This window comes from Falco peregrinus, chromosome 5, assembly GCF_023634155.1.
Source record: "Falco peregrinus isolate bFalPer1 chromosome 5, bFalPer1.pri, whole genome shotgun sequence".
Classification (NCBI taxonomy): domain Eukaryota; kingdom Metazoa; phylum Chordata; class Aves; order Falconiformes; family Falconidae; genus Falco; species Falco peregrinus.
This window is the reverse complement of record NC_073725.1, coordinates 84812548-84832139: the sequence shown is the minus strand read 5'-3', so window position 1 is coordinate 84832139 and position 19592 is coordinate 84812548. Positions and strand designations below refer to the sequence as shown.

General features: G+C 41.1%; 1 protein-coding gene and 1 long non-coding RNA gene across 2 annotated transcripts; both read right to left on the bottom strand.

Moving 5' to 3' along the window:
- Nucleotides 1-207: 207 nt before the first annotated feature.
- Nucleotides 208-19440, bottom strand: EIF3B (eukaryotic translation initiation factor 3 subunit B). The gene is made up of 19 exons (XM_055803563.1): nucleotides 18639-19440; nucleotides 13389-13581; nucleotides 11957-12076; nucleotides 11809-11866; nucleotides 11035-11163; nucleotides 9836-9993; nucleotides 8787-8918; nucleotides 8625-8691; nucleotides 8028-8074; nucleotides 7008-7218; nucleotides 6348-6420; nucleotides 5986-6108; nucleotides 5390-5468; nucleotides 4406-4544; nucleotides 3644-3769; nucleotides 3094-3171; nucleotides 2579-2687; nucleotides 1929-2046; nucleotides 208-788 (listed from the first exon to the last, which is right to left on the bottom strand). The coding sequence occupies exons 1-18, from the start codon at nucleotides 19099-19101 to the stop codon at nucleotides 1943-1945; spliced, it is 2409 nt and encodes an 802-aa protein (XP_055659538.1). The 5' UTR covers nucleotides 19102-19440; the 3' UTR covers nucleotides 208-788; nucleotides 1929-1942.
- On the bottom strand, nucleotides 15311-18620 carry LOC106112252 (uncharacterized). Its single transcript, XR_003552359.2, has 2 exons — nucleotides 16137-18620; nucleotides 15311-15618 (listed from the first exon to the last, which is right to left on the bottom strand). It is a non-coding gene; the product is annotated as an uncharacterized LOC106112252 (long non-coding RNA).
- Nucleotides 19441-19592: the final 152 nt, after the last annotated feature.

Sequence of the window (19592 nt, the reverse complement as noted above, 5' to 3'; positions counted from 1 at the left end):
AACTTGTCAGAGTAACGAGCCATACCATCACTGTAAAAACCAAACCAACCACAACACTAAACCAGAAGAGCCATGAGGAACTGAGATTAAAAAACAATAAATCCAAAAGAACCATATAGCCAATACAGCAAACACTCTTATTACTGTGGCTATGTTTGACTTTGATCATTCAGGGAAAGATTCCCTACAAACAACGCGTAGCCAACCTGGTTTTAGTATAGGTCTGCTTTTATTTCCATATTCAGCTCTTTGAGGGAGACATCCTTTCACAATCTGAAAGGAGGAGGATATAGCCCGCTGTAGTGCTGCTTCAGCACACTAAAACACATCATACGAGAAATGGTTCTGTTGACTTTTCCCCAAACAAAATGAACATCTGTCCATGCACTCGGGACATAGAAAGAGTCCTGAAACAGAAACATCGTGCGTGTAAGACAGAGGTGCACTGATGGAACCTCACCTCACTGGCAATAGTCAAAAGCCGCCAGTTGGTAAGTACTGCACAGGAGTCAGGAAGTAAATACTGGTAGTAGTGGATTTAAAAAGGAAAAAAAAAAAATAAATCAAACCCTAAAAAAAAAAAAAAAGAATAAAAATTTAAAAGCAGTGCCTTTCCAGTATCTCACTGCAACAGGCAGCAAGACTTAAAGGCACTACAATGTGTCAGAATGGAGAAAATCTGGTGCATCCACCCTTCCAGAGTGCAAGAATATGGATTAAAAATTCCAAAGTTGATGTAGGCTTTCTGAAAATGAACGAACTTCTTTTCAGCACAAGATCTGGTGGTGCTGCAGAAAAGGAAAAAAAGGATGTGAGTTACATTCCGTGCTTTTATACAAACAGCTCAGCCTCACCACATATGCTAGCTGTTCAAAACCTACACAAGCATGTGTTTCGCCTATTAAACTGATGTTTCAATCCATACACTAGGGAGCTTTATCTCTCCCTTCCTTCCATAAAAGGATCTTACATGTATGGGACACATAAGCCACATCCAAACATATGCAAAGGTATCACTACTATTAATTTTGCTACAGGTCCAAGAGGCATACTGCTCACATTCTGCGTGAACTCCTTAGATACACGGAGGCTAAAAAGCTGCAGGGTGACTTACAGCTGCAAAAGGCATACGTCCATACTCCCCTTCCTCTTAAAGCAAAGCCCTGAACATGACAGACCAGGAACCCATTCCAGGTTTTAAGTCCCATGTGAGTGCCTTCACTATCAAAATACCTTTTCCCTCCTCAATACCACAATGTCAAACTCCTTAAAGGACACTTCCTACAACAGGGGGCAAAAGTGGCCTCTCTTTTCAACATACCAATATATAACACAAATTCACAAAAAGGAACTGGGAAAAGCACTGGATTAAATACCAGATGTCAGCAACAAGCAGTGACAGTGCACAAAAATCTGCTACTACCTGAATTCTACCCAGCATTTCTAGAAGATAGCAGCAAAGTTCAAGTGGATATTTAAACATCTATTCAAAGGTTTATCAGCACAGTCAACTTGCTGTACAATCTTTAGTACAGTATTTAAACTCTGTCCAGTATTACACTAACATGCAATTCTTCCAAGAAGCAACATTTCTCTCTCATAGTAACTACGATTCCTCGTACTGACAGAACTTACAGAGTCTGCAATACACCGTGTTTGGAAGATGACCCTGACTCTGTTGTGGGTTTCATCACTCTGGCAAGACAGGACATACACAGTATTCTGCTCAGTACAACTCATAAATCTGACCCTCTGTGATGACTTTTAAAAAAAGCTTTTGCCCCCTCTAGCCACAGGCAAAACAAACCAACTCTGAGAACGCCACATTCACTCACGCAGACAGACCTAACTTTCTCAAGCAAATTACTGAATCTATAGCAACAGCTGACAGGAGGAGTTGCTTTCTACTGAGAGGTATGCTATCTTACCACGGTTTTATTAATTACTCTGGTTCTGCAAGGGTAATAATTTCTTCATTGATAAAAAATTCAACAGTCTCCTCCTCCCAGTCATCAACGTTGCTGTCCAGCTCATCTGTGTCTACCCCTGGAACAGAGAAAACATGAATACAGAATGCATCAAACAAGGCAGCAATGGAAGGACTTCATGCTCTTGGCAGAAACAGTCCTTAAACCAGCAGTGAAATAAGAAGCATTTGGTGCTTTAAAATTCCAACAAGTACGTGCTGACTTTCACTAAATGAAACCCAAGGCATTACTGTCTCTCACCACCCGGCTTCCGTGGATTTTCTGATTGAATGCAACGCTCAAATCTCTTCACAGTATTATCCCAAGGTCAAGCTAACGCTTGCCTTGAAGCATAAAGAGGTGAGGTAAAACATGAGATATCAAAATGTGGCAGCCAGCAATATTTGAGCTTTCTTCCCATTAAAAAAAAAAAAAAAAAAATCAATCCTATTGCAATTCAGAATAAGAAGTATAAATAATCTTCAGAGAACAAGGGACTAGCTTTGGCAGGAAATGGAAGGAGAGAAGTGGATGAATCCCCAGAATAGGGTATTTACTTGGAAAGAAGCAGCAGTTAACAGCAAGTCTTTACAAGTACCATTGTGGCTTACCTCCTCGAAGCTCTAAACGCTCGTTCCTCTGCTCCATGTACAGCTCTTGTGCCATCTTGCGGTACTTCCTGAACTCTTCCATCATTGTACGTCTCCTTTCCACTAGCTCCTACGGAGGTAAGACCACCTTGTTAAACCTCCCCAATAAATCAAATCCATGTGATGCATTTGTTAGCAAGTCAATTTTTTTTTTCATGAACGTACTTTCTACCGACCTAAATAAGAAAAGTTCTTACCTTTTTCTTTTAATTTAAAGACTGGCTAATGCAGCAACTCACTAAGAACCCAAATATCTTGCCAAATGAGCTAATACCGGCACCTCTCCAGATTCATTACCATGTAACCTGACAGTTTAGTAGTATCTGTCTGAACTACCTATTGGAACTAACTCTAACCATAGGGATTCAAATGAACACAGATGTTTGTTATAAAAGAAATTTAACTTACATATCACCATTACAAAATAACTAAGGACAGGTTACAAAAGTTTCGTCTACATTATAAAAGTGTCTTGCCTTTGAAGCTTTGGACTGGCTCAGGCGATCCTTCTGCTCAAATATCTTGGAGTATTTCTTCAGGTCCTTCTTGATTTGCTGTAAAACAGGGAATTTTATTTCAGCTAGGATATCAGACCAGCAATCACAACAATCATATGCTGCAAGAACTCCCTGGTAGGCCTAAGCAGGCTATGCATTACATCTCTTCCAGGCAAGGCCCTTCGCTGTAATTCTATTCTGCCTGGCTTACAGATCATGTAAATGCTTCTGTACACGTGCAGCTAGTGAAGTCTGGACAGCTAAATTCAATTTCGTTATTCTTTATGCCTTTTCACTGTACCGTAACTGTAAGAAAAGCTGGTAACCATTTCTATTCTGAGCTTAAAGAACAGTTAATATTTACAATCATTCCCAGAAGTGAAGTCCCCTACAGCAGAAAGTTTTTTCACAAATTCAGGGCAAAAGGAACTCCCAACAGTTCAAGCCTCAGCCTCACGAAGAGAGAGTAAAACAAGTATGCTTAGGCACCAAATCAATGTCAGCAGACAAAGTCAGTGGAATACAGTACCTTTATCTGATCCTCACTGAGCAAGGTAGCTGGTCGTGGCCTCCAGAGAAGCTGACAGAACCTGTCTTTATTGTTTTTCTGAAGCAAACGGCCTTGGAAGGTCCATAACCAATATGCATTGTCCACCTGGAAGGGTAGCATACCGTCTCAGTCAAGGTAAGCTATAACTCAATACTGCAGCCCTCACTCCATGTCTTAAGGGTAATTTTTATAAAATCAGCACCATCAGTTAACAGAACCAGGATGCTCTTTCTGTGATTGCCTTCCTTGCACAAGTCAAATTCCTCAGCGAAATAGTTCCACTGAAGCTTTGCAAGAAGTTACCTTCTGGAGGATCAAAATAGTTTGAAACTAAGCCAGACCTTCTATCATATTCTTAAGAGTCTCAGATTCTATACTTGTACAGGAGAGGATTACAGTGTGGTGGCTGGAACCATGCAAAAGTAGTAACATATGCAATAAACCCTGCTGTTCACCACAAGGAGATCAAGTTTCAAACCAATAAAGACTTAATGAAAATCCAGAAAAAGGACACTCGGTTTAGACTCATGACCCACCCTTCCAGAAGTTATTCTGGACAACCAGTGAGGCTAATGGCCCAAATACATACTGATACTCAGAAATTAACATATAAAACTATGGTGCAGGTTTTAAGTTACATGATCAGTGACAGGTGTCCATCTTCCCTCCCTAATCAATAGCCCTTTCCAATACCTGTGAAAACGAAAGGAGAAAAAAAAAAAAGCAAGCAAGCATGAGTACCTTGTGGCTCCACCAGGACACAGAAGTCACAATGTATCTGCCTGTAGGATCCCATTCCACATCTGAAGCTGTATAGTGTTCAGCAATATTCATCATGGTGCAGTCAGATGTATCAACAAATGCTAAGGCACCGTTCATGCTGCAGAGACCAAGCAAGACAGACTGTTTTACACACTAGCATAGCCTGTTCTTTTAAAAGCACTCCACAAACTGCATGTTTACAACTCCTCGCTACAAAGATAAATTTTCACAGCAACCAAGAGACAGGCTCATATCAGTCTCTGTGGCTAGACAGCAATGAGATGAGTAAAAACAAAAATCCAAGTAAGAATGACACTTCTATTTAAAGCGACACTTAACCCATTTTTCTTTCTGTTCTTAAAGTCACAATGAAGCCACACTATAGGCACGTTACAGCCAAAGTTAAATAAGTCTAAGCATGTGATTGTTAAAGTAGTGAAAACAAGATTGAACAAAACCCCCTAGATTTCTAAGACTAACAGCAGCTTTTCTGAAAGCAGATAAAGGCAAGTACTACTCAAGAAGTTAATAATTTTCTCTTGCTCTAACATGGAACTTTCTGATAAAATATTTTTGCAAAACAGCTTTGTCATTAAAAGGTACTGCCCATAAGAAGGCACAAGGCCATGCCAACTAATGCATTGTAAGCGCCACATGCACAGTGCAAACTGGATTAGTTGAGAGTCAACATTTAACTTAACCAGCTGAAATGTGTTTCTAAATACACACTTTTCTGTTGAAAAATGCATTAATTTGATGTGGTAGAACTAGCAAGTTAAAGTTACAAAGGACTAAGCTACATTGTGAAATTGCATCTCTTCTCTTCCTTTGCTTTTGCAAAGCTGTATCAGGACTACAAAGTAATGCAGCATTCACCGAGATACCAAATGCTTTCTGATGATACTCTAGTTTTTTTTCCTCCTTAAAATGAATGTGGTGTTCAGGAACTTGTGCAATACTCACCTTCTGAGGCCAGCCAACACTACAAATTGCCCTTGAGGACTCCAGAATATCGTATTTGCCTGCTGCTTGTCAAACGTTTCTGTAAAGAAATAAGACACATTCAGAAAGACATCTCAATCCGATGCCACCAATTACCTTACAAGCAGTCAACTCCACTCCTCAAAAGACATTTCTCAACTCTCAACTGCAAGCAAGTCATAACAACCGCCCTTAGCTCTACACTTCTGAAGACAAAACCCAGTAGCAGCAGAACATCCAAAGCTAGCAGAAGCAGAGGAGATCAGAAGACCCCAACACCTAACTTGGGAATTAATTTTATCTAAAGTGAGCCAAGCCTGTGCCATCGCCTCACATGAGCTTCCCAAGGCTATAAAATTATTCTGGATTGTAGGTCTTTTATTCCCAGACCCTGGATCGATTCAAGATGAAAACAGTTCAGCTGTCATTAGAAAGTTATATTTCTAGAACACAGCATCAGACATAGCACCTGCTGCCCCACTACCCACCACAAACATGGACAATTTTGAGTTTAATGCATCTACTGCCATGCAAAATGCTTAGCATCTGCACTTTTCACTTGTTTTTCAGCCACTCACTTATGAGTTCTATTTTCCCATTGTTTTTAACATGGTAAAAGGACACTGAAATTCGTGGAGTTTCTCCATGCAACACAGCAAACTTGCTTCCATTTGGTTCCCAAGCAAAGGCTATGATACTTTCTGTAACAAAAAAACAAAGAGGTCAAAACTCTGCCAAAAGACAATGCAAAGCTTTGATTTCAAGCAGTTACCAAAGAAAACAAAACTAGTCATAAGCGTGAACAGCAACAAAAGTTATGATTTCTCACTTCTATGCCCTGCAACATGAGTATTTTAGCTCCTATCAAAAAGGGTTAACTCCCCAATTACGTCACATGTTGACAGGAATTCCTAAAAACCACACAAATATTTGGCATTACCTTTCATTTCCACCACATCCACTGGCACCTGTTTCTCTCTCATTCGGAAAATTTCAAAGTTGGTCACTACTCCCTGTAAAGGCCAAGATCAGCTCATTATCCAGCACAGCAGCAGTAGAGCAAATAATTTTATCACTAGGCATAGAAGGACAACTACACAATTAGCCTGCCAAGGACACGGGATGAGACACAGAGTCAAGATTTATTTCCTTAATGAGAGCAGATAAATACAGTACGCCTCATTACCGAACACATTCTAAATGTTTCTGTTCTGATGAAGAATAACTGAAGAATTGTACAAAAGCATTTGTTTCTTTTCAGACTGCTATGCAATTTAATTAAGACAGATAAACATATGGCACACTGTGCAGCATGGCCTATGGGTTCTTCAATAGCTGCTTAACAGCAAGTAGAAAAAGAGGTGAGGCATATAGCTCTCGCTCAAGTCCAAGATGCCACTGAAGTCAAAGCAAATCTTGGATGCAAACATTACATACATTTTGCTCTCCACATGCCTCAAATTCAAATGGAAAAAAAATGAAAAATAGCTTTGACATCGTATAATTCACACTGTCTATATTAAAAGACAGTACTGTAAGAAAATGAGCTGTCAGCATGAGCTAGAACCGACTTTTATGAATATAATCAGAATCCACATACCTGTGTGCCTTTGGGAGTCCTGTCTACCTTCACACACAGGTAGTCCCCGTTTTTCTGCCAGTGGAGTTTACAATCTACGACATTGAACAAATTTCGCACACGAATTTCTTGTCTAGAAGGCAGCTGCATTAAAGTTACTCTCGCTGGAATGTCTTTGTCCTCAGGCACCCAGAAAGCAATTATGTTACCACCTGGAGACCATGAGAAGTCTCTACAGGAAGAAAGTTAAAAACACATAATTTTAATTTTTTGTTAGAGCTACTACAAGCAGAAATAATTTTCATCACTGTATCTGAATGCTGCAGACAAATATCAGTCCTCAATAATAAACACAAATACAGACAAGCAACTGAGGACAATTTAATAACCTTACACCTATCATGCCAAAACATGTTTTTATACTGCTATTTAAATTTGCTATATGACCAACATTCTCAAAACATTCTGTTTCACTAAAGAGTAGGTTACACCCAGTGTAACTGCCAAAGATCTAGGAAACAGGCTGATTAAACCAGTGAGGAAAAAAACCCCTTAAAGTACACTGGAGACAATCTTCTTGCACCTGGGTACACTTAAATTTTCTTCTTGCTATACAGAGACGTACCTACAAAACTCACAGGAGTCATTGTCTATTGCACGGACACACACAAAACCAAACCCATTCCTTGCCAACAGGCAGTATACAGCATGCTGGTTTAAGTCAGCATCCAAATCTTGTTAGGGAGATATTCCCTAACAAACTGCATTCCAGTTGGGTTTTGTAGACAAGGAACAGGACTCTCGAGCTAGACCCTAGATTAAGTAGTACCACAAAGAGAATTTCAACGCATACAAGCTGTCAACTGTGGAAATAAATGGCAAAGTTTCCATTCCTTTTTGCCAGTTTGTCTAACTTGACCACTTCGGCATGAGGCCATTTGCTCTTGTCAACAGTCTAGAGGTTCCTCTCACCATAATAAAGCCCAGACATAGAGACTCCAGCTAAAGAGAGCTGTTATCTTTACAAAGGAATAGACTCACCTTATCCCAGTGATTTTCAAGCTTTTTTTGTCCAACAAACCCATAGACTAAAAGAGAAAGGTGTGAATTTTTAAGTTAGCAATATTCTTATATTTACACATGCAACTTCTACTCTTATTATTAAAGCACAAACTAGGAAACTGCACAATTTTCAGAGATCCTGTATCTCTATTTTTTTATTATGAACATACATATACAACAATTACAAACAAAAATTGCTGTACAGAATTAATGAGTACAGCAGCCTGAATTATAATGAAAAAGCAAAACAGGCTACAGTAGTCTTCAATTTATAGTGTGTTTTGGGTACTCTGGCAACCATCTACTACTGAGAGCTGGGAAACATCACATGAAAGAGTCAATAGGATCAAGGTTAAGCAGTATATTGAGCTGTCTTGTCCTTCTAAAAGCGTGGTATGGAATCCACTGTCAGACTCAGCTGAAGTTTTTCAACCAGGAAAGAACAAGAGGCAAATGGATTTCTCCCTTTTTAAGCCCAGCTCCAGAGTGTATTATTAAAATATATCCTTTAAAATAGATACGACAGGAAAGACTAATGTAATGCAGTAAGTTATGCAAAAAAAAGCAAGAACTTACAGGTGTTTCATAGATGCTGAGGGTATCTGAAGTCATTCGAGCAAAGAATTTACCATCATGACTCCATCTAAGCAAATAAAAAGACAAAATAGGAGTATTAGATAGGAAATGCCTTTTCGCGAAATGAATTGTGGGACGACTACTTTCTGTTTCTCAACCTACTTAAAAATAGGCCAGTGAGCTGAGTTTTCACAGTGGAACCCTCGCTTCTTTTGCCCAGTCAGAATATCCCAGATGATAATAGCCTGAGGGTCATCCTGTGTGTCCATCAAAGGGCTGAAGGTCACTAAATACCTACGAAAGAAATAACCAAATTCACTACTGAAACTTCAACTAATACGTCAATAGAAGCAGAATTTCATCCAATTGATATTTAAATACAATGCACTTTCACGTAGCAGTTTCTCTAATGGGATTTGTTGGACAGGAGAGAAATATGACGAAGTGGGAGAAAGCTTCCAAGACACAGTATTTTCCTGGCATCCCTCTGGATGAAAAGACTGCAGATTTATGTGCAAGTCTTCCCATATTGATGTTAACGAGAGATTAACTCAATGAATACACCATTACCTACTATAGTTTTGCCACAAGAACATCATTTGTTTTGAACCAAATATAAATCCACTGACCTTAGCTAACCTGAACTATAGGTATGCTAGACTTCTGCATTTAAAGATAAATAGTCTGTCTTTAACACAATAAAACATAAAACCTAACTGCTTCCAAGTAAGTTACTTGAAAACTAGCAAAACAAAATGCATCTCAGTTGTGAAATTATTTTAGCTGTCTCTAAAAAGCTCTTTAACATTAAAGAATCTTAAGAAATTAATTTCAGTACTACAGATTTGGAAAATGCTACTCAACTGAAACTTTTCAGAGAACTGGAAATCTAACACTATAGACAACCCATCCAACTAAGAAGGAAAAAATACGGTCATCTTCCTTGGGATAATAACATCTTTGAAGAAACTGGTCAGCTTTGTTTTGTAGACCAATTATTCCAGATTATGTTAAGTACCTTTCCTGAAGCCAAAGAAAAGTTAGGCAGAGTTTCACTCATTCTAGGAAGGATTTATGCATGAAAAGCAGTACTTCTAAAGGCAAAGGAGAACAAAAGACCCCAACCACATGAGATTTGAAAGCACAGCAGCCAGAATGTATGCACTTCCTGCTTTTGATCCCTTAGCCCAAACCAATGTCACACTCCATACCTTTCACAGGGCGAGAAGTCAATAAGCTGCACTCCCTGGTGACTAAACCTTTGAATCTGCTTGAACTTCTCTCCACCCCAAAGTGCAATGCCTCTCTGGTGGAACGTAGCCAAGTAGGTACCCTTTGGGGACCAGCGTACATAGGTTTCTGTCCACCGCTGGATTTTAAAAAAACAAAAGAAAGTACACAGAAACGTTTAATTTCATGCTGGATTCCTAAAGGGGAAAGAATTAATGTGTGGCTTGTAGCACCACATTTTGAAAATCCATTTACTAAGTGAAGATCTCAGAATTCATGATACTTTGGACTAGATGTGGAGTTTAATTTCATGCATGTAATGCACAGTACTTATTTTTCAGGTTGAAAACTGTCCATTGAAACCTTTTCAACTTAGTGATCACCAAAAACATTTCTACAGTGACAGCCTTTGTATGGTAACAATTAAACCCACCTAACAGGCTTGGGTTTCCTTGCTGTCTTTCAGCCCTGGTAAGAATATACTTTTCTCACAAGTAAAGGTAAGTATTTCAAGTTTCTTAATAACAATACAGCTCTTGACCTTCAGCTAAGTTACAGAGGTTTCAGCAATATAGACTAGGGCCAGTGACCATGGTGATGAGCAAAATTACTCATCACCCCCGAGACAAATCTTTCTACTGTAATGCACAATGGTTATTAAAGAAAATACTTCTGGGTATCAACAGTTCTCAGCAAGTCAACTGCCTGCAGCAGACAGGCACACTAACTCTCCCTTTTATATGCTGTTACCAAACCAGCTATTCTTCTTTAGCGCCTCTGCAGTCAGCAAAAAAGCATAAAGTGATCAGAAGCAGCACAGTTAAGCTCTAATGAATAGTACTCCTCAAACTCATAACGTTGCATTTTCAGGTCTTTCTGAATCACCTACAATGTACAGATGAAGTAATAGGCATCAGGGACCAGTAAAAAAAACAAAGTAAAAAAACCCCAATCAAAACACCCTAACACCACAAACAAGTTAACCCTGCATTTATTTTACCTAAGCAGCCAAGTCTAATTCTAAAGGATGTAATGTCACCACTCCTTTTCAAAAGGAGGAAAAAAGTATTTCAGCAATGGGGAAAAAATATTAAAAAAAAAAAAAAGAAGAAAAACCTGAAGTGCCATGAAATGAGACTGATAGTGTATCTGCAATGTGCAGCACTTCCAGGACACTCACTGCTCTGTCCTCAATTTGAACAGGTTCCTTGATATCATTCCAAAAAATGGAGGTCCGGTCTCCTGACTCAAAGATCACACTGTATTGATCCCTACAATCAGGATCTTCCAACCAGTATCGGAGATTTCCCTAAGAAAAACAGAAGTAAAAAGATTATAAGCAAGTCAAAGGCTAAGACATGAGTTTAACACGTTTCCCAAGTTAGTATCTACCTGGCAGATGGAAGTCAGTCTTACACAGAGCGTGCAACTTTGGAGTCATACCATTGCAAACAAGTTTTTAAAGTGAAATTAAATAATTCAAACTATTGGTTACTGGAGGCTAAGGGAACAGATTATAAAAAAGTGGACTTTCAAGGTGGTTTGATGATGTTTAACACTTTTTGCCTAAAATAATTTTGGGGTTTTTGGTGTTTGTTTTTTATTGAAAACTATCTCTTCCTCCACAGAACTTTTCACAAAGCTACTGGTAAAAACACAGAAGTTTGTCTCATACACTTGAAAATAGAAGATACTTTCAAAATTCTATTTTTAAATGATTTGCGGAAATTATTATTTACTCTTAGAGTTTTACCCTATGCGGAACTACTAAGCAGAACCACTAAGTTCTTCCTATTATTTCATGACAGCGAGGATGAAGGCACAGGAACATGCAGTCACTACTGCTACTTAGAACAACACTGTTAATTTCTGTTTTCACATGAACGCTCCAGCAATGAAGTAATCATTCCATATCATGCTGAATATTCTTTCCACTTTTCCAAAAAATCCTTACCAAATCCTTAAATGGCTGTTTCTCAGGGATTTCCCATTCATCACTGATTGTCATGTACCTGAAAGAGTAATTTGATTGGTTACGCTCCATGCAGGCACTCTTAATTAGAATCCCAGAATCTACAGACACACATGATGGCTGCACTCACTTATCGAAGTCTGTGAAAAGGTTGACTCTGAAAGTGTGCTGTTTATCCAGTTTGTATCCATCTGCGTTCTTCACAGCATCCACTGCATGAGATGGAGACATGTACTCCAGAAAGATGTACCTACAATGAAGGAAGACGAAAGTAGGAAGCCATCGTTGACTACATAACAGGCTCAAAACAAGTAAGAAATTAAATAAATGAAATAAAAACAAACAATGAGGATGAAAAAAAGAACTCAGTACAGGGCATCTACAAAATAATTTATTGTCTTGTCCCTAACCAGTACAGGTCAAAGGCAATTATCTCCATTTTGGCCACAGGTACATACACACTTTTTAGCTGCATGGGCTTGACCTGAATTAAACTGGTATCTTTTCTGTAAATGGGCTAAAAAGAGAGCTAGCAATAGGCAGGTTAAGCATGCAACTCCTTCCAGCTGAATGACAGATCATGTTTAGAAACTGTAAATCCTGCAGTTATAGGTGTCTCAAAGCACCACTCTTGTTTTTCAATTACACTGAATGTACTTCAGCTCCCTTCTTGCCACTAACACAACCCAGCTGGTAGCCCAGCAGACTTAAAATTACCAGTATCCTGACGACTGTCAGACACTGTCTCAGAGAGGCACCAACACAGAGAGAGAATAATTTTCTCATGCTTCTCACGCTTACCTTACAGAATGAAGAATCCCACCACTCCAGAAAACCCACTTTTTTTTATGCTTTCTAAACTATGGAATCCTCCCAAACTCAGGAATATACACTACTCTTAACTACAGTAATAAGACTCAGTAAAACCTCATATTTATCAGATTAATTTTTGCCCGGTTTCTCTCCCTGAAACTTTCCTTCCCTTGCCCTCTCCCTTTGGGCTTGATCTTTTCTGATTAGCTTTCTCTCAAATTCAGATGCTGCAATTAACCAGGAACAGAGATCAGAAGTTGGCAATGGGGAAAAGGGTCCTGGGAAGGGCTCACTGTACTTAAGGAAGCTGGAGTCACTAATGTAAGCGTAAGTACTGGCAACAAGAGACAATATTGACAGTCCATTTTGCAATAAACAGATCAACCACTGCTACTAAGGTTTTAACTAAAATGTACCTTTAACCTATCTATTAGCCATGTCAGAAAATCAACAAAAGTATCTCATTCAGTACTGCACAGAAATTTGTCTTCCAAACTCAGCTAAACTGTTTCCATAATTAATACCTCTGTCCCTGTAGCTTAACAAGCTATTAAGGTCTTAGCTCCCTCAGGAACTTCTGTTTGTCACTGAGACTAGACATCAGGATTGTAGAGACTAAAGTAGAAGAAAGCGATGAGTATGACTGAGGTCACCATAAAAAAACAGCCTTAAAGTATTGACACTAATAATCAACAGTTAATCAAAGCAGTATTTCAATCCTATCTCCAATAGGAGTTATCATTACTTACCCTTTTGTTTTCCCATCTGCTTCCGGATAAAATTCATTGATAATTTTACCAAACTTGGAAAATATTTTGTGGATGACATTCTTCAGTTTCTCAAGTCGGTCTGGTCCAACCTGGGGAACGTTATCCACAACGATTACAGAGTCAATTCCATCTGCTTCCTGTGGCTGATCTTTCAGTACATCACCAAGTAATTCTGCAAAGAAAAAGCATACAAGAAACTAAGGCACAAGTCTACATCATTAAAGGGGAAGACAGAAAGATCAAAAGAATAGTGATAGTAAGAGAACTTGAAGACTGCAAATTTCAGGAGATTTCAAGAATAGTTTAAGAAACTTGGTAGCGAGTCAATGTTCTATCAGAGAACCAAATGAAGTGAATACACAACACTCCCAACAGTTCTTCCTTGCTAAGAGGAGTGATTATGCAGTTTCTGGACAAATTTCAAGGAGCTAACTCCTGACGTCCTTCTTAATGAAATACCTTAGATTGAGGAAGTTAACACTCGCACTATTAGCTTGTTTCAGCATTGAAACTGGCTCACCAAGTCCTTACAATGACGACAGAGCAGACAACTAAGATTTACTACCCAAGCTCTGACTCGAAGCCTTGCTGAAATTGCAACTGGCTGACTTCAATTAAAAAAAAAGACCACAAACATGTACGTTCCTCCCAAATTACATGAGTTTTAGCATAATTCAAAACTGTCTGTCCTATTAGAAGCTCTGCATGTCTTAGCATCACTGTAATTATGTTTAAGAACCCAACACTCCATCTAAACCTTTAATTAAACACAAAAATGAAGCTCTAATACAAGACACTTAAAGCCGTATTTAACCATGCAGCAAGTGAAGCACACACCTTTTCGTACCCTGGATACAACGACACTAATGCCCCTTTCCTAAATAATTTTATAAATTTTGAGAGTACTTGCTGGTGGGTTGGTTTGTTCAGTCCCTGCACTGCCAGGTTCAAGCTTCTTTCTACTGGGAAGAGATTGTTTACAACATCGTTGAAGTTTCCTATACACAGAAGGGAGAACATTCAGAAGGACCGTAATGATGCAGTTGTGGCTTGTGTAGTACCATATTGGGATAAAAACAGTTAAAAGTTACAAAGTACACCTATTTGTGCACAAAATTAAGAGCTTCAACAACAACGCTGCATTATTTTTAATGGTAGGCTCCTAGACACATCTAACTTGAGGAACAGATTAAAGTCTATTAGATTACTCTCTATCCACCAAGCCCATCGGTAATTTAGATACTTCTCAAATTACCTAACTACATAGAACCTGTAGATCCAAGGACAGTCAGAAAAATTACATCAATGATTTGATCCTCAATGGATTGAACCAGAAGCACTAAAGACAAGGATATCCAAACAATCTCTCAAATAACCTTAACCTAAGGTTATTTTTAAAACCTTCCCAGGATAAAATCCCACACTGTCCCTAGCTATCCTGTTCAAACATACCCTTTTAATTCTTGTCTAGATTACTGATCATTTCATGGTGTAATCAGTCACACCCCTGCAACTTATTTACATGATAGCATTATGGTATTCTAAGTAAGTAGCAGCTAGAAGTGGCAGAATATTTCTGGTTTATTGACATTCTGTGTACTTAAATGGACCAGAATAGATATTCTGCTAACACAAAAAGCCAAACATGCTGAAATGAATGGCAGTTTCACACATGTCATATAAATAGGAAAAATACACATACTTATCTGCAGTAAGTTTTAAGCTTATGTGAAGAGCACTATAAAATGCAAGACTAGACAGAAAATAAGTGCACGTCACTATACTTTTGAATTAGAATATAAAATTTGGTGAGTCAAACTATATATAGCATTCACAGACCAGGAAAACCCCCAAAAACCTTAAACACATGTAAAATTATTTAGAATATGAGGACAAATGAAAAAGGGTGTTAAGATTTATTGGTATTTTGAAGACATTTTTACAGAATTTTGCGCTGGAAAGATCTCTAGCAGTAAAGAAATATGCTTACTTTGAATTTCAAACTACCAAAACCCCTTGGCCTTCTGTAACTTTAAGCTTCAACAGGTTACTACACGTGAAGCTTTCCACTGATTTGGGGCAATACACTTCACAAAACTTTATGCAAAAATGGATGCTATCGCCACCAAAATTATGTAGTACTCACAGAACGTTGCTGTTCGTAGGGGTTTTTTTACTCAAAAAGATGCTCTCCATGTGCATGTAGGAACTACAAATAAAAAGTTAAAAGATGCTAACTTGTGTAATAAAAACAAAGGCCCAGAAATAGCAAAAATATACCCACAAACTTCTCCCCTTTATAGCAACTATTTACTACCTTGTAGGAACTATTAAAAAATGCCTATGAGAACATTTATGCTTCAGAAGAAGTCAAATATTCAGCGAAGAGCATACGACACAAATATTAGCGAAGAACAGGAAGACTTCCTAGGAGTGAACGTTTAAGAAACAAGTTAGAATAGAGCCCTTAGTGGGGAGCAGCAGGCTGATAATTGGGAAAAGACAAAGTCAAGCACAGGAAAAGTTCATTAAAAACCCCCAAGTTAACAACAGATATTCTGATAGCACAAAACCATACAAGTCACTGAGGATGTGCAAAAAATTTGACAGGAAGATAGAGGCACCAGTCCCAATAAGCACAATCACAGATGACGACAACTTTAAGAGCACTATTTCAAACAAAAGGGAAGGCAAAGTACTAGAAATAAAACAGAACACAGCACAAACCTGACTTCTTCCAAAAGCAGAGCAGTGGGTATTGGCAATCATTCCACAGCCAGTATTTTCTACCACAGACTAAAAGCGGTTTAAGTTACTATAGAAGGTATTTCATACTGCCTTCCCCTCCTTCTTTAACTTTTTGCTCCAAAGTTCAAAGCTAACTCAAAAGGTCCAGAAGAGAACGCCATGGACAAGGGCTGCAAGTTAACTTCCTAGTATATACTGGATCTCAAGGTATTCCTTCAGGAGCAAGCCATTCTCCAGGTAGCTGACAATACACTGAAGTTCTGGAGAGGTAATCACTTGCCTACAATTTAGGACATGTGCAGTGAAGTGTCTGCTATGCCTACAAAAATTGTAAGGATTGAAAAGGAGGAATTTAAAAATGACATTACAGTAAAATAACACATAAATTTCTTATTTAACCTGTAATCCGTTACCTTAGATTTTCCCTGAATATAAAATGAAAGCATGTCCCACAATGACATTTCCACAGAAGTCTACAAGGAAAACAAACACCCACAAGAGGGTAAATTTTAAGATTCTATTAGACATTTTTTCATAACCACTTCTCAAAAGAGGCTTCATAGGCCTACAGACAAACCAAGGAATGCATATTCAAATTCATGTGCAAGAACACAATACGCTGTATTGAATCAAACCTGTAACAGATTAAAGACAAATACCTACACTGTACCCTTCCTCTACCTTAAATTCGAAATTGTGAACAGAGGAATCTTCAAAGAGTAAGAAGCTGGTTTAGCCAGCTCTTATTCCACCCACAAGAAAAGCAGGGTGTGGTGGGTACCCAGCTATCTTCAGCTGGCAGTGTTTTAAGGACCACTATCAATAGCTCAACTAAAGCTTCACAGCACCAAAATGGTTATCTGACACATCCCGCCTCCTGCCTCAGCTTGGATCAGCTGTTCTGCCATGCCACCACTATTCCAGAAAAAAAAAGTTGGAAGTAATGCATCTGAGACAGTCCAACCCTTAAGCTGTTCCAGCTCAAAGGTGTTTTTGAAGATGTAACATTATAAGCATTGAAAATAGCCCTGGTTCAGTGACGTTGATGGATTGTCCTCCTTGGAGAGTCATCAGGATAAAGGGACAGGAATAAGGAAGCTCAAGAAGTCACACACACAGATGGAAAGCCAGACTAGCAAGAATGACTAAACTTAAAACACTGGAATTCAGCCACTAACACTGTATTAATACAGCAAAGAAGTTAACCAAATTAATCCCTTACAATAAAATAAGTGAGGATGGAAAACATGCCTAATTTCTGAAGACAGACAGACTAGAACATAATAATCCTAGAGGCCAACAGAGTGTACCAAGAAAACATTTAGCTAGACAAAAAGAATCCAACTACATACTTACAGATAGTTTTGCCAAAGTCTCTTTAAGAAACATACAAATTCAAAGAGCTATACAGACTACTAAATTGAGAACAGCAAACACTTCCTTAATCCAATACTTTGCTGCCATTTTATTAAGCTAAACACAGGAGTGGAACACTAGAAGGCACACGTATCGCCTGTATTCCACTGCCACTTGAAATAACCGACTGACAAATCACACGCTCTAAGAAACATTTTTCCAGTTTTGATACATGCAATGTAAGGCCCTACAACATGTAGGATACACACACCAGACCCTACAACAGCACATATGCTAGAACAAACACTGGCAAAGGAAGTAATTTTGCTATTCAAGAACTGAGTAAGTCTATGAAGATTTAGCTGAAAAACACCAGAGTTCTAACTCCTGTACGCCAAAATCAGGTATTCCCTTCACTGTCTGTGCAGCTACACAATGGCTTAGCCATTTTAAGACAGACAATATCAACACTTTTAACCCCAGTCTGAATTTACAACTGCCAGGAATATTTTTTCCATACTTTCTTGTCACAAAGTACCCATGTCAAATCTCCATAAGCAGTAACTCTTCTCAGCTCTTTTATCTATGGATTTGACTCTCGATGCATGGGGGAAAAAACCACCACAATGAAAACCTAGTTTGTAAACATCTGCTCTCCAATTTAAAACTTGTGTTTCTACAGCCGAGCTTCACTAACAGAGACGAACGGGAAACAGCAAAGTCGGCGATCGCAGTTTCCGAGGGCAGCCCACGGGTCGATACCGGCCGTGTAACGGTAACGGCCGCCAGCGCCGCACGGTGCAGATCACCCGGAGGAAGGTTCGTCTAAGAACCGCGGCCACGAAGGCGCCGTGTGCGGGGCCCAGGCACTACGGGCAGCGCACCGTGGCCAGCGCAGCCCCGCTGCCCTCCCGGGACGGCAAGACGGCTCCGCCGCCGCGGGCACAGCACCAGCCGCCTCGTCCCGCACCGGCCGCGGCCCCCCCGTTGCTCAGTGGCGGCGGGCAGGGCCGGGACCCCGCTGGCGCTCTCCCGCCCCCCCCGCGGCCCCTCCCTTCCCCTCACGGCCGGACGGGCCGGGCCCAGGCGCCGCCGCACGCTCCCCGCCGCCGGCCCTGCCCGCACCTTCGTCGCTGATGTCGTCCACGAAGTCCTCGGGGTCGCTGAAGGAAATCTCGTCCTCGGGCTCGGCCGGGGCGGCGGGCGCGGCCTCCCCGTTCTCCTGCGCGGCGCCGGGCTCGGCCTCGGCCGGCGGCTCGGGCTTGGCCTCCGCCGGCGGCTCGGCATCGGGCTCGGCCCCGGCCGCCGGCTCGGCCTCCGCCTTCTCGGGGCTTTCGCGGCCGGACGGCGGCTGAGGAGAGGGCGGCTGAGGCGACGACTGCTCGGGCTCGGCGGCGGGCGGCTCAGGGGGCCCCAGCGGCCCCTCAGACTCGCCGCCTTCCTGTCCCTGTCCTCCCTCCTCCTCCTCCTGCTCCTGCTGCGGCGGCTCCGCTGGCGGCGGGGGCCCGTCCGTCTGCTCGGGCTCCTCCCCGGGCCCCTGGGCGTCGGGCGGCGCGGCGGCCGCCGGGCTCTCCTCGGTGTCCTGCATGGGGCTGGGTGCGGGCCCGGGCCGGCCGCGCGCTCCCAGCTCGAGCGCGACGGGAAAGGAGCGGGGGAGGGGCAGGGAGGCTCCTACCGCCGGGCCATGTGCGCCAGGCCCAGCGGGCCCCGCGCGGCGGCGCCTACCAACTGCCGCGGGGCGGGCGGTAGGGGGGGGACAATCTCTGTCCCGCCGCAGCTTCTGCCCACCGCCGCCTTCTCCCAGCTCCGCTCAAAGGCGGCTGCCGTCCCTTTCGCCGCCCACTTCTCACTCAGCCAGCGACGGCTTCCGCTTCTTCTCACCCCGCAGCAGCCCTAACTCTCCCCGTTTCGTCCCTCGTGGTGGTTGAGTTCAAGATGGTGCCTCCTTGCCGTCTACTGAGGTGGAGTTCGGCTGAACCATTTTTCGGAAGCCGGAAGGCGGGAGGCGCCGTGACATTAAACTGCGCTACCGCAGACCGAAGCCTTCCTGCGTTTTCGGCCGCTCAGCGTATTTCCTTG